Source organism: Clarias gariepinus, chromosome 26, assembly GCF_024256425.1.
Source record: "Clarias gariepinus isolate MV-2021 ecotype Netherlands chromosome 26, CGAR_prim_01v2, whole genome shotgun sequence".
Taxonomy (NCBI): domain Eukaryota; kingdom Metazoa; phylum Chordata; class Actinopteri; order Siluriformes; family Clariidae; genus Clarias; species Clarias gariepinus.
The window spans coordinates 2,682,619-2,698,926 of record NC_071125.1 but is presented as its reverse complement, the minus strand read 5'-3'; the positions used below and the strand labels follow the sequence as shown (position 1 = coordinate 2,698,926).

At 37.0% G+C, this 16,308-nt stretch overlaps 1 protein-coding gene across 1 annotated transcript in view; it reads left to right on the top strand.

The window, feature by feature from the left end:
• The window catches only part of csmd3a (CUB and Sushi multiple domains 3a), a 302,574-nt gene that overhangs the window by 167,388 nt on the left and 118,878 nt on the right, over positions 1-16,308 (top strand). Inside the window, exons 32-34 of the mRNA XM_053487612.1 lie at positions 11,440-11,553; positions 11,760-11,855; positions 12,280-12,483. Coding sequence (XP_053343587.1) covers positions 11,440-11,553; positions 11,760-11,855; positions 12,280-12,483 — 414 coding nt within the window. The remainder of the gene's footprint in view (positions 1-11,439; positions 11,554-11,759; positions 11,856-12,279; positions 12,484-16,308) is intronic.

Sequence of the window (16,308 nt, the reverse complement as noted above, 5' to 3'; positions counted from 1 at the left end):
CACACACACACACACACACATAGCCACACATCCTGCTCGTCTGGGTGGCTTGTATTAGATTATAAATGGATGTAATTAATAAGACACCCACACTCCTTTAACAGCTCAGCTCTAGAAGGTAGAACGTGCATGTTTAATACCATGTAGACCATCATCTTTGAACACTTAAACACTTAAGCACTCATCTTTACATTGGACCATCTGGTCGTGGTAAATTTAAGTAATTTAGTAATTGTTACACTTGACAATGACAATTTTGCTGTATGTTTAGGACTTCCATCCTTATTATTCAGTTATTAGTCTTAACATAAATTATCCCGAAGTCCGGAGCAGATGTTTTCCAACTCGGTCACACGCTGGCTCAGGTCATCTGTAGCGAGTTCTAGTGAAGGTAAGCGCTGTCCATGGTCCTCTACTTGGGCCTGAATTTGGTCTAGCTTACTTTCCAGTAAACTAAACGAAGATTTAAATTCAGCCGCTAATGCTTCATGGTGTTTGTCTAACAGCGCTGAGATAGTCTTGACTGTTAGTGCGGTCACAGAGTCGTCTTTTTTCCCGGCCTTAACACTCCTTGTAGCCATTATAAATGAAAAAAGTATGTAACCGTGGGGTAGAGTACAAAGTTATTGTATCCTAAAGATTTAGTTTAGCATTTAGAAACGGATAAGGGAGTGATGAAATTTTAAATTGTCGAAGCACCTAACTCGCACGTCTACTCCATGTGGCTGCTAACCGGAAGTCTTAAAATAAATAATCACTTGCTGTACACAACTTACTGTATTATTTTACATTAATTATTTACTTTTTTTTTTATCATTTTGCCAAATGCTATACTATGACTATATTTATCTCATCATAATGTTTTTTTAACTTATACCACTTTAAAGCACTGTTTTGTAAAGACAACATTCCCAAAGTTTGAAGAAAAAGCTGACCAAGCACGTAACTTACGGCCTATTTCATCATCATTTAAAATTCCATCTATAAAAAATGTCCTTCCTATAAAAAAGTCATGACCTTTTGTAAATTTTCCAAATGCAATACTGAATAAGCATGAAGCTTTGAACATTCAGCTAAACATTTTGGTAGAGCATATTTTAAGTCTTTGTATCTTATTAAAAATGTGTCAGACGTGACCTGACTGAGCCATCTCTACCATTTGGTTGAGGTCTGCTACCACAGGGATAAAAATGAAGTGGATGTTATACCCCTAAACAATTTCTGCTCTTGAACCACCAATTAAACAATAGCGTTACATGTAACTTTTGGCTTTAAGATATGATTTTTACATTTTTGGTATTTTAATATATATTATACTTTTACCATAAAGCAATATTTCAACCGTTTGGACGATTGTTATTGTTGCTCCAAGGAAATAAAATGCATTTTGTTTTCTTATTCAGGATGTTAAAAGGTTACACAATGCCATATAAATATCTAAGTGTTTACTATTTCAGAGTATATTCACAGGCAAAACATTGCATTGTGCATGGCATAGTTTAGTTTTAGCAATCTTTCAGACAATGCCATTGGACTTTTTTCTGCTCCTCACTGGAGCCAGTACCACACAAGAGAAATGCGCTGAAGTTCAAGGTTATATTTGAGCATCAATTCACTTCTCTGTCTCTGAGGTAACGTCTGAGGTCTGACTGTTGCTGTGCGCTATGAGTGCTTAACTTTGGTTCTTACATATACAGCTTTATTTGCTTTTGTTTTTTTTTACATAAATGTATCTAGAGAAAAAACGACCTCAGGGCTGACGGATTTCGCCTCCAGCAAGTCTGACGTGAGGAACATGTGATTCTCCAGAGACTAGTCATTTCCTCTATTCTTTACTGCTACCTTTACTATTTCGTTTCAAAACCCCGAATAATAATCGAGTGATGCTTTTTAGACTGCGTGTAATTTCTGGATTGACTGCTCATTTCTGCAAGAGTGGCATATGAAAAGGAGACGGTTTCCGACAGTTTTATCTTTTTTTTTTAGAAAATCCACCCAAACTTCAAACTGATCCCTTTTCAGAAGGATACTGCATGCACCTCATTTTATTCCTATGATATCCCTTCTTAGTCTTTTAAGACTTTAATCCTCTCGCAGATGAGCCTGTTCAGCAACTTGTCCGTTTTATGTCGAGTGACTTCCCTTCATTTTCCCTTTCTACTTCTACATGTTACTCAGGCTGGCTGGACATTCATTCAAACTGCGAAAGCTAAGAAATCCGTACAGGGAGGCGTCTTTAAAAAAGACATGCACTAAATTATAGTAAGACTTTTTAAAAAATATATATATTTAAGATATAATTTCCTATATATATTATTTGTGTCTGTTTTTCTATTTTGCAAATGGAGTGAAGTGGCATTTGGTTGTGTGTGTGTGTGTGTAGGTGTGTGTGTGTGTGTGTGTGTGTGTGTGTGTGTGTGTGTGTGTGCTGATGTCTGTCCAGTCCCTGGATATTAAGGAGTCTCATGGTTTGAGGCAAGAAACTTTTACATAGTCTGACCATGTGGCTCGAATGCTTTAGTGCCTTCTTCCAGACGGCAGGAGGGTGAACAGTTTGTATGAGGGGCGTCTGGGGTCATTTGCAATTCTGGTGGCTTTGCAGCTGCAAAGTAAAATGTGTAGTGAAATGTCTGTGATGGAGAGATGAGAGACCCCAGTGATCTCCTCAGCTGTCCTTACTCACCACTGCAGGGTCTTGCGATTCAAGATGGTGCAATTTCCAAACCAGACACTGATACAGCTGTTCAAAATGAATCTCCATAGTCTCTCTGTTGAGAATGGTGCCATTGAAGATAAGCTTTTCTCAGCTTTTTTACAATATAGATGTGTTGCTGGGCTTTTTTGCTATGGAGATGTTGTTGAGGTTCTCCTACAGGTTAACACCAAAGAAATAGACCCTCTCCACAAAGGAGCCATAAATATTCATTTGATGCTCTTCTGAAGTTATAACCAGTTAATTAGTCTTCTCGCCATTGAGAAACAGGTTGCTCGTTCGCTCCTGAACCTCCTCTTTATACCCTAACTTGACGTTCCTGCTGATGGAACCCACCACACTTGTGAAAGTGGCAAACCTAAGGATTTAGACGCGAATGTGAATTCAGACCCAGACATAAGTCAGCAAGGTAAACAGCAGTGGACTGAGCATACAGCCCTGAGGGCCTCAAGTGTGCACTGTGGTTGTGATGAGATACCGCTCTTGATCCGGACTGACAGGTTTAGGCTCAGCAATGTTATTTGGTTATCAGATCTATAGAGTTTTTCTTCCTTGATGCATAGGCATATTTCAGAATTAAAATTGTGAAAATGGTTTTGGAAGAATGACTAAAACAGTTAGCAAGTGGAAATAGTTGGAGTTCTACTTAGACCTCTACAAACTGAGACGTTCCACAAATTTAGCTTCCACCGTGATCAAAGCTTCTGCTGAACTATTAAACTATCCAGTGTCTCAATAAATCTCCTGCACAGCAAACACATGAAACATTGATTAATGTTCTTTGAAGAGAGCGAGTCTAATATCTCTGATATCTGCTTAAAATTGCATGAGATTATTTCCTGAATAGAAATAAATTGAAATAGAAATTACTTGCATATTATTTTACCTGCATATTAACCGCTCATGATAATGTTAACTGACATCAGTTTAATGATCTTACAGTAACAGATCTGTGCCCAGAGTTATATACGGACCGGTTTGAACGGTGAGTAGATAAATAAAGTCTAAACATAACAGTAACAATAAAACATTTAGGTCATAGTAAATTACTGTATCTTATTTTTGATACTTAAAAACATTTAAAAGCAAATATTTATTACTTTTACTTAAGCGGGACATCTTTTTTTACTGGAGTAATATTTAATCTAGGGTATCTTTACTTTTACTCAAATACAGGATTTACAACACCAAATATTATACCCAGTATTAGCACATTGTAGGATTTGCCTTGTGCAAGTGGGGTGGTTCTGTCCCCTCAGGGCATGACTCCACAAGACGTCTAGGGATGTTCCTTGGTGTCTGCATGCAGGATACAGCTAACAGGATACTTTAGACGCTGTGAGTTGCAGGATGGAGCCTCCCTGGATCTGATTTGTTTGTCTGGCGCATACCATGGGTGCACAGTCGGATTGGGATCTGGGGAATTTGGAGGCTGAATGGTTGGCCTTAGGCTCTTCTCTTGCTGGGCCCTGTTTATGGTGGGCTGTGGTGCATTGGGTCTTCTGGTGCCTTTTTATGGTAGCTAGTATTGACTTTTTTGGTGAGTTTTGCTGCATTGGCTTTACCTTGGGATCGGACCGGACGTGCTGGCCTTTGGTCTCTGTGGGAATGGATGAGTCTTAAGTGCCCATGATCTTGTCACCAGTTTACTGGTATATAATTGATGATCAGTGTTTTTTACTTCACCTGGTGTTGGTGTTAGTCTTGTGGCGGGTTGGTAAACAGCTTGACAAAGAATGCATGGCTGCTTTTGTGATTAAAAGTTTTTTTCTATGTTGAATGTTGTTTAATGTAGCTTTAACTTTAAATTCATTTGAACTTTGAATAATATATTTTATATGATATATATTTATATTTATTATTTGTCATGTCCACAAGCAGACACAGCATTTGGGATGCAAAGTACAAGTCTACAAATGTACGGCTATACAAAAGTTGACTGTGCAAAGTGTCATTGTATACTGAGAAGTATATTAAAATATAAAAAGACTTGTCACTGAACATAAACAAATGCATAATAAGATTAGTGCAAAACAAAAAAAAGAAAGAAAGAAAAAGAACTTATTCACCCCTAAGAGTAGAACTTTAGACACCTTAGGGAAATACGCTATTGGGATGAACAATATGTATACAACACACCTTCTGATAGTACACACTGCCTATATATATTGCCAGAACGTTTCATGTTTACTAGGCGTGTGTATTGGGACAGAGATCCCTCAAGACAAAACAGGGGAAAAGTTGGACAAGAGTTTGTTTTTTATGTAAATCTAGAGCTTGGAAGGTGTGAGGAGTGACTTGCTCACAGGGATGCCAGGTATCAGAAAAATTCATACTGTAACTGTAAAAAAAAAAAAAACTAACATAAATGAATTGAAATTAATTAAAAACTTGGACAAGGGAGGTTTTTCACCTTTTCACTTATTTTGGCTCGGGTGTGGTTCAATACTTTATGCAGATGAGACTGCTTTAATAATTTATGTGATGTGGTTCAATAATTTATGTCAAAGCTTAGTATTTTCTCCTAGTATTAACTGCAGTATGTGTCCTTGATTAAAAAAAAATCCGCTCTACCTTTTAACTTAAAAATACGAAGGTTTAGGTAAACAGTTTCCAGTAAATTTAAGCATCACTATTGCTTTGCTGTTGGAAGAAAAAAACAAGAATAAGAAACAAATTTTACTGGGAATGGATTTTTATTTAATAAAATAAGGCAGGTAAGTAGAAACCTACCTAAATAGCACAGTACATTTGCTATTTGGGGATTATTCTGGTAAATAGCTGTGGTATAAGTGAGATAATGGCAGCTGTTGTTGGAAAATGATGGACTCGGCTTGGCATTGTGATGTTCTCGTCTGTTATTTCCTGATATTGGAACACGTTATCTCTTACATAAAGCCTTGTTTTTTTGTTTTTTTTTGGTTTTTTTTTTGCACAACAGCCTCCAAGACACTGAGTCATGAAGAACTAGTTGTGTTCCATGCATTATGTGAAACTAATAATATCATATTTCTCAAACAAGTTTTCATGTTTGTTTTTTTTCTTAAGGGAGAAACATCAAATCATTCGGTTCTTATTGTCTAAATTGAGCAGAGGTGATAACGTCAACTCTCTTGCATCACCTTCTATACACTGAATACCATTATAACTTTTACGCAAATGCTCTGTATCAGATGTTCTGCAAGAACATTTTGTAGCCAGGCTAGTTCTTCCAATATCTGGATACAACTGATATGAACATATTGAGTGTTACCTTATTATGATGGGATATACAGTATTAGGCAGCGAGGGAACAGTCGGTCATATCGTCCCGGTATGGCGAGAAGCTACCGCATGTTTGGAGAAACTCTGACTTTGTTGTCTAGCCATCACAATTTGGCACAATTTCTCAAAGTTACTTGGATCCTTACGCTCGCCCATTTTTTCCTGCTTCAAATACATCAACTTTTTGCCAAATTGTGATGGCTAGACAACTAAGTCAGAGTGTCTGCAAACACACAGTACCTAATTAAGGTGCTCCAGAGAAGGGAAACCATTGAATTGGCTCCAGGGTCATGGGAGGCCAAGGCTCATTGATGCATGTGGTGAGGGAAGGCTAGTCCGATTCAATGGAAGAGCTGTTGTAGCTCGAATTGCTGAAAAAGTAGGTGCTGGTTGAGATAGAAAGGAATCAGAATTCACAGTGCATTACAATTTGTTGTGTATGGAGCTGCTTAGCTGCAGACCGGTCAGGGTGGCGATACTGACCCGTATTCTCCACCGAAGCACATACAAAGACCAGGAAGCAAAAAAAGAAGATGGTCTGGCAGAGGCAGTGTAATGCTTTGGCCAATGTTCTGCTGGGAAACCTAGCGTCCTGCCATAATTGTGTATGCTACTTTGACACTTCCAAAATACATATTACATATTATGGGCCTCCTTTAGCAGGATAATGCACCCTTAAAGACTGCAGAAATGGTTCAAGAATGGTTTAAGGAACATTTTGCCTACAAATGTCTCAAATCGAGCATCTGATCAAGCTATGGCTGATTGTACAGTATATGACTATACATACTAGCTGTTTCTGGATCTTTTCTGTCTACACTGTGGCTCCATCAAATCCACTCCATTGTTTGGAGAAAAAAAAAACTTTCTTTTCATGGGGTTATGATAACCCTGACCGCAATGTTGGATCCTCTCTGCGGCTTAATGAGCTGTGACCTTCTTGTTAAGGAAAAAAGAGAGGTCACCCTTCCATCATCTGACACTATTTCCTCGCAACATTGAGACTTAATGTAGCCGGTTCTCTGTTTTACTAGCCTTCTGTTCTGTTCACTTAGGAAAAGAGGTCCCATTGACCCATCTCGTTTTATATTACTGGAGTGTACCTGTAAAAAAAAAAAAATATATATATATATATATATATGAAACGCCCAATATATCTCAGTCAATTGTTAAGCGCGAGTAATGAGCAGGGTTTATTTAATTATCCACACGGAATACAAAATGAAGCTTGGACTTTGAAATCTCAGTTTGTTTTGATGAGTCTGTGATGAGATTTTTCTTCATCATAGATTGCATAGAAATGAAATAAAGATAACATAGAGAGATTACATAGAAATGAGATTTTATTAAAGATTCTGGCAAAAAAAAATATTGTTCCTTTATTGATGATGCATTATAAATTTACTACAGTATAACATGTTATGTAACATACTGTGTATGAAACCATAAAGTATAATGCTAAACAGAAACTTGAACTAAAAGTGACATCCAAAAGTGATCACTTTAAAAAAAAAAGATCATACTGTTTTATAACATTCAAGACACTGATGTTATAATGCACAGGCTTTGCACTGTTATTACTTACATCATTATAGGCAATGCGCATTTTATAGGAATTACAGTTTTAGCATTGTATACACTTATATACATTTATATAAGGACTGCTTATGGCATCTCAATAATGCACTATCCAAAGTGAGGTGGTGGTGACAAAATGTGCTATAAACACCACATGCTGTATAATGCTTATACTTATTTATGCTTAAAAAGTTACCTAAATTCTAATAGTGTCCTATAAATGCATTATATTCACCCTGATCATTTCCTACAGTAATATTTCATTTCCAAAGACATAGACTTTCTTGTATGGTTATTGTAGTCTTGAGGAATAGATCTTTAGGTTTCCTGTGGGACGTTTTTGTCTCACATTTTTGGCAAATTGTGAGTCTAGGCCCAGTACCTGAGCAGTTTCAGAAAAATGTTTTTTGTTTGTTAAGGCACAAAGTGACCTATAAATCATTCAAGCATAAAAATCCATCTTACTTAAGGCATGAACCAGTGAGAAACAGGTGCAGATGACAGATGATTAGGCCGGGGATTAGTATACTGGTGGTGCTAAATGTTAAGTGGTTGGAACAGACGAAAGGGGAAATAAGGTTGATGCTGAGGTTGTTACATAAACAACAAAATTTTCTAATTGTTTCCTTCAAGGCACTTTGCAGCCTGTCGCTGTAAAACATTTGTTCCCATTTCTTTTATTTAATCTACATAATTATATGTTATTGAATTAAATATGAAGTAATTAACTGCACTGGCATACCTGAATATCATACATATCCTTGTGCAGGCTATACTATGAGCAATTATATAGGTTTATATTGCATTATAAATCCTGGATTGATGGAATGTTTTAAATTTTAGGGTTAAATCATTAAGCTTAACGGAGTAGAAAACGAGAACCCGCTCAACCCCATGGCACCTTTCTGTTTGATAGATTATTTAAATAAGGTTTTTTTTTTTTTCTGCTCCTAATTATACTCCATCCTCCTGCTGCTACTATATACCCAATTGAATTGTCAAAGGTGGCATCTTTATTTTGTTACCACGCCGGCATCGTCTGCCCGCTCTTTTGGGAAACATGGGCACGCCATGTCAGCCCTAATCAAGCCCGGCATCCTTAATGCTTTCTTATTTACTGACAAAACACTTGTATTATTTTCTCCGCGTACAGTTTTGCAGTCACACGACCCAGAGGAAAAAGATCTGTCGCGTCCTGAATACATATTAATACTAGAGGTCATACGTTCTTCTGCTAGCTTTGTTGTTGACTCTGGGAATTGGAGCGGTTTTAGAAGACGAGAAGGAAGAGCTAGAGGGAGGTGTGTGTTTGGTGATAGTAAAGAACACCTGAGCACAATGTGGGGTATGAAAGAGCGCAAACGCTTTTGTAATGGAATATATTAATGTTATAGAGTACACTGCGTGATCTGGTGAGGAGGTAGTATTTGTCAGAGAGCACTCGCTAGGTTAGGAGACACACACAACAGAAGAGAAGAGTGTGATCTTACAACGAAAGCCATGTGGTTTCCTGACAGAAGGATTAAGGGGTTTGTTAGCTGTTGTAGAATAGCGTGCATACACTAATTGATTGTTGCATTGAATAAGCACCTAAATAGCATTGACTCTTTCACACAGATGATTGATTGTGGTCTTTGTAGTAAAACATACATACAGTTGACTTGATGTTTCATTATAAGAGCTTTTAAGAAACCTTTGCTAGTGCTAGCTTAAGAATTTTAATTTGATTTGCTCTTCTGCTCTACCCAACCCTCCTAATCCCCGCTCTTATGCTCTGCTACGCTCCACCAAGTTCATCCAGTCGATCATGAACATGCATACCCCCTGTAATGTCACTGCCTCGACGCGCCCCGCCGCCCATCTGGACCTGGTCACTAATTCACCGAGCTGATTTTCCCGCTCCATGTCTCCTATTAAAAAAGAACAAATATCGAACAAATTCTATTATACGATGAGCAGATATCTTTTATTGATCTTAAATTAAAATCAGCAGTTTCCCAGCCACTGAGTTAACCATAGACTGAAAACAGGGTTGCCAGATCACACTGACAAAATCCTGCCTGGACAGTGTCGAAAACAAACCAGCTGAGTTTTAAAAGAATAATTTTACGAGCATGCATACTTTAGTTAAATTTATTTATATATCTAACAAACGGTGTCTAGGTGCTAACACAACTGACTATACACAGTATAAAAATATCAAACTAACATGTTCCATGATCCTGCCTTCTTTCTTTTAAATTGTGCTGATGGTCGTACCATTTATGTTAAAAAAACGAGCAATGTCAGTTGTCAGTTTAGTCAATTATTTTTACTATTTTTTAATTATTACTTTTGTCTCCATTGTTATTTCTCGGTGCTTCCTAGCAATACCAGCTTCATCGCTACTGCTTTTACACTTGCTTTCAGACCTCCTGGGATGCGCACTGAATGCACGTTACTGTATAATATACACCAAACATGTAATCTAACTTCCACGATTAAACATGCGCTAACGCACGTTTGTATATTCAAAAGTTTGTAACTCGAATTTTTATTTGTAGGGGAGTAACTGTATACTATGTTTGCATTTATTTTATAACATTAAGCCTTCTTTTTTAAGTTAACATTAACAAAGCCTTCTTCTTCTTCTTCTTCTTCTTCTTCTTCTTCTTTTTTTGAGTTTACAGTAGCAATTGGTAAGGTATATTACTGGCACCTTGATGATGTGAACTCACAAGATTGGGACTAAAAACAAAAGAATTGGGCCATAAGAAATCCACTTGTTATGACGAAGAATAGTACTTGCATTTAAAAGTGAGCATAAAGGTTGGACTTTGAAGCAATAAAAAAGAGTCATGTGTTGCTTCAGTTGCATTGTTATGTTCAATAAAGTGAAGTCAGCTGACGACCTGAACGTACTGAATGACCAGATTATTACATTTATGGAGTTTTTCTTCCCTGATGGCACGGCCATATTCCAGGACTCAAGCTGTGAAAATGTGCTTCTGGGAGCAGGAGGAATCATTTTTACACATAAATTCGTCACCACACTGTGCATCATAATTAAAGCTAAAGGTGGTCAATAAAATCTGGGCATGTACGGCTTTTTTTATTATTATTTTTTTGGCTGGGCAAATGCCAGAATCAGAAACGCCATCCAAATGGTTTTAATATATTTGAAAGTGTTTAGAAGGTTGAATTGGTCATGAGTGCCGTTTTTATTTAAATGTAAACTTTGGCGTACACAGATACAGTGAAGATGTCTTGACATGATACTTGAGTCCTTTAATGAAGTACAATTGCTGAAGTTATATTCAGAGGTGATATAACATTGCCACTTACCCACTGCTCCACAGAGCTCGGCCTAGTTTATCCGCATCGCCTAAATGTGAGGCAAATCTATATAATAACTTAAATTTAATAACAAAAACTCATGCCGCAATTTTTCCCACCTTCAGCGTAGAAATGCGTCGTTGCTTTGTCGCCTGTCTAATTTACGCCCGGCTTGCCCCGAGGCATGTTGCGCTTACTCCATGGCTGAACGAAACAGTGCAGCACTGCATTAACTATCGATTCCTCTCTCTTTACGGGTCCTTTCACACTCACAATAAGAACTTATTGGATTTCTTTTTCACTCCAGGACTCAAATTCCTCGTTAGGGCTGTGTAGGGAGCACGGCTCGAACATGGTCATGCTGCCTGGGCCAGTTTTGATAAGCTATGGTTATCTGGGGAGCGCCTGACTAAAATTTCGGGCGAAGATAGAAATCAGAGGTCATGCCCTTATAGTTGTTTCCCTATTTCCTACCTGGACATCTTGTTAAGACACTATTACGGTAGAATGTTAGCGATAAATCCATGCTACAATACGTACAGTATGTGTGTTTTTTTTTTTTTTTGCAGTGCTTTTTGGCCAGTTCATGTTCTTTCAAACCACCTCCAGTGACGTGGTGGACATCTATGACGGACCTTCTTCTGATTCTCCTCTTCTGACGTCCATTTATGGCTCTCATTCCGGTAAGAGCACTTCCTTTATCTTTACGTTTAAGTGTTGGCTCCAAAAATAGAGGGTGCAATAACGTTTTCATTGTTATTTAACTTAATTCCAATGCATTCCTGAAGTGTGTTTAGCACTGCTCCTGTTTGCCTGCTCTTATTTTCTTAATTTTCTTGCTGGAGTATTCATGTTTCCTCACTGTACTTCCTGTCTGTTTTGTTATAAGGAGAGCCATTGCCTTTAAGTGCTGGCAATGAAATCACCCTAAGGTTCACAGCAGAAGGTCAGAACACGGCTAAAGGCTTCCATTTTGTCTACCAAGGTAAACCACTGTACAATCTCGATATATAAAGGTACATAATATTATACAACAACCGTGTAACATGATTGGATGGGAGACATTCCATGAGTGCCGATATAGAGCATAACAGCACTGGGTGTTTAACTGGGTGTGACAAATAAAACACTATGTATGTACATTAACTGGCAGTCGCAGCGTGGGTGAGAGTGGGTCTATAGGGTCCGTGGTATTGAGGAGAGAGTAGCTGCCTGCCAAAACCTCACATTCAAAAGAAAGCACTTTTAGCAAGTACTACTACTTTAGAAACCACAATTGACATTTAAGTCACATATTCAAGATTGTATTTTCACAAAACACACTGGTAAAACCAAAGATCTTATAATCATCATAGTCTAGAAGAAATACTGTGTACTGTAAAAAATAAAAGTGCACTCTTTTCCTCCAGCTGTACCGAGGACCAGCGCCTCCCAGTGCAGTTCGGTCCCCGAGCCTCGCTATGGAAAGCGGATCGGAAGCGACTTTGGACTGGGCGCCGTTGTGCTGTTCGCGTGTAACCCTGGATACACGCTACATGGAGCCAGCGCCATTCGGTGCGAGTCCGTGCCCAACAGCCTGGCCCAGTGGAATGGCACGGTGCCTTTATGCACAGGTCTGTCTACAGCTCTTTATTTTGCTTTTTTTGTTTCCCTGTGACATGAGTACTGTCCTTTCAGGATGTTGTCCTTCGTCTTTTTTGAAACACCGCTTCATAGTCAGACTCGGTCACGTAGAGCTGAATACAGTGTGTTCAACAGCTAATCAGAGTCATTTGCCTTTCCAAGGCTTTCCAGAGTGTGTTTTGTTTATAATAATGACGTGAAATACAGTAGGCTATATAAATTATATCATTTTCCTTGGCAGTGACTTTTTTTTTTCTTTTTTTTTTCTTTTTTTTCATAATGCTTAATTGACACAAGTATAATATTTTTAAACAAATTTTCTTGGCTTAATCTCTGTCCCTAAACAGTTTTGTCCATATTTATTTTCTAGTTTTAACAATTTAATTTAATCTGTGAATATTAAATTAATACAACTCAATACGCAATACCATTAGCTTTATTTAAAACCATTTTTATTAGCATCTTTGTAATTTTCCTTATCTTTTGCCTTATTATTAAATATTGAGTGAAATATGTTGAATTTCTTTTTAAATGCTAGAAATAACTAGGATGTTTGTAATACAAAATCAGATTTAGGACGGAAAAGAAGGAGAGCGAATCCCATGTGAAAATAAAGGAAGTGTCAGGATTGATAAATGGACCGAAGAAGGGAAGAAAGAAAGGATGGAAGGAAGAAAGTCACTGGAAATTATGAAGGAAAAAGAAATGTCCCAGGAAGAGAGGAAGTCAGTCAGACAGTCTGTCCATCCATCCAAGGAAATAGGTAGGGAAGGAGGGAAGGAAAGAATAAAGGCAGACCCAGGAAGCAAGAAAAAAAAGAAGAAAAGAAGGAAGACTTTATCATATCCTTATCATATCATTACTCTTTTTTCACTTTTACTTAAGTCACGTTGTAATTAGTGAACAGAGGGTCACGGATGCGCTATTCAGAATATTTGTGAGGGGAGCGATAAACGGATGAGATGACCATCGGCTAAATTTGATACATTTTGTTCTGCATAAACAAAATTCGGACCTTATTAAGATGCGTCTCATCTTCTGTAGGGAAAAAACAATCGAACTCAATTTTCTTTAACCTTCTCGAAAAACCTTTTTGAGTCTGCAGTTTTCTTTCTTTCTTTCTTTTATTTCGTTGCATAAGTACAGTTACAAAAAAAACATGCATCACTATTGTCGTAATTTATTATGGTTTTATTGTCTGATTTATTTTTCAGTTCTGTTGTCTGTCACGTTGTCGTCTTTCGGAATCGACTGTTACTGATGTAGCGTTACTATTACTGTTACTGTAGTGGTAATGTTACTAATGTAGCGTTACTGTTACTGTAGTGTTAATGTTACTGTAGTGTTAATGTTACTGATGTAGCGTTACTATTACTGTTACTGTAGTGTTACTGTTACTGATGTAGCGTTACTATTACTGTTACTGTAGTGTTACTGTTACTGATGTAGCGTTACTATTACTGTTACTGTAGTGTTAATGTTACTGATGTAGCGTTACTGTTACTGTAGTGTTAATGTTACTGTAGTGTTAATGTTACTGATGTAGCGTTACTGTTACTGTAGTGTTACTGTTACTGTAGTGTTAATGTTACTGTAGTGTTAATGTTACTGATGTAGCGTTACTATTACTGTTACTGTAGTGTTACTGTTACTGATGTAGCGTTACTATTACTGTTACTGTAGTGGTAATGTTACTAATGTAGCGTTACTGTTACTGTAGTGTTAATGTTACTGTAGTGTTAATGTTACTGATGTAGCGTTACTATTACTGTTACTGTAGTGTTACTGTTACTGTAGTGTTAATGTTACTGATGTAGCGTTACTGTTACTGTAGTGTTACTGTTACTGTAGTGTTAATGTTACTGTAGTCTTAATGTTACTGTAGTCTTAATGTTACTGATGTAGCGTTACTGTTACTGTAGTGTTACTGTTACTGTAGTGTTAATGTTACTGTAGTGTTAATGTTACTGATGTAGCGTTACTGTTACTGTAGTGTTAATGTTACTGTAGTGTTAATGTTACTGATGTAGCGTTACTGTTACTGTAGTGTTAATGTTACTGTAGTGTTAATGTTACTGATGTAGCGTTACTGTTACTGTAGTGTTACTGTTACTGTAGTGTTAATGTTACTGTAGTGTTAATGTTACTAATGTAGCGTTACTGTTATTGTTAATGTTACTGTAGTGTTAATGTTACTGATGTAGCGTTACTGTTACTGTAGTGTTAATGTTACTGTAGTGTTAATGTTACTGATGTAGCGTTACTGTTACTGTAGTGTTACTGTTACTGTAGTGTTAATGTTACTGTAGTCTTAATGTTACTGATGTAGCGTTACTGTTACTGTAGTGTTAATGTTACTGTAGTGTTAATGTTACTGTAGTGTTAATGTTACTGATGTAGCGTTACTGTTACTGTAGTGTTAATGTTACCGTAGTGTTACTGTTACTGTAGTGTTAATGTTACTGTAGTGTTAATGTTACTGATGTAGCGTTACTGTTACTGTAGTGTTACTGTTACTGTAGTGTTAATGTTACTGATGTAGCGTTACTGTTACTGTAGTGTTAATGTTACTGTAGTGTTAATGTTACTGTAGTGTTAATGTTACTGATGTAGCGTTACTGTTACTGTAGTGTTACTGTTACTGTAGTGTTAATGTTACTGTAGTCTTAATGTTACTAATGTAGCGTTACTGTTACTGTAGTGTTACTGTTACTGTAGTGTTAATGTTACTGTAGTCTTAATGTTACTGATGTAGCGTTACTGTTACTGTAGTGTTAATGTTACTGTAGTGTTAATGTTACTGTAGTGTTAATGTTACTGATGTAGCGTTACTGTTACTGTAGTGTTAATGTTACCGTAGTGTTACTGTTACTGTAGTGTTAATGTTACTGTAGTGTTAATGTTACTGATGTAGCGTTACTGTTACTGTAGTGTTACTGTTACTGTAGTGTTAATGTTACTGATGTAGCGTTACTGTTACTGTAGTGTTAATGTTACTGTAGTGTTAATGTTACTGATGTAGCGTTACTGTTACTGTAGTGTTAATGTTACTGTAGTGTTAATGTTACTGATGTAGCGTTACTGTTACTGTAGTGTTAATGTTACCGTAGTGTTACTGTTACTGTAGTGTTAATGTTACTGTAGTGTTAATGTTACTGATGTAGCGTTACTGTTACTGATGTAGCGTTACTGTTACTGTAGTGTTAATGTTACTGTAGTGTTAATGTTACTAATGTAGCGTTACTGTTATTGTTAATGTTACTGTAGTGTTAATGTTACTGATGTAGCGTTACTGTTACTGTAGTGTTAATGTTACCGTAGTGTTAATGTTACTGATGTAGCGTTACTGTTACTATAGTGTTAATGTTACTGTTACTGTTAATGTTACTGATGTAGGGTTACTATAATGTTAATAAATCGTTAATATAGCATTACTGATGTAGTGTTGATGTAGCGTTACTGTAGTGGTAATGTAAAGTTACTGTATGGTTCACATCTTGTTAATATTGTGTTACTGATTTAGCGTTTTTGTATCATTAATATAGCGTTACTGTAGTGTTAGTGTGTCGTCAGTGTAGTGTAGAGTTAATGTATTGTTAGTGTAGTGTTAGTGTATTTCTACTGCAGAGTTAATGTATTGTTACTGTAGCTTTAATATATTATTATTGTATCATTACTATAGTGTTACTGTATCATTACTGTGGTGTTAATGCAGTGTTAGTGTATCAGTACTTTTGCGTTAATGTATGGTCACTGTTACGACAGTGCACAGTTCCTGACGTAAAGGGTCCTTATACTTTTGTAAAAGATCGATA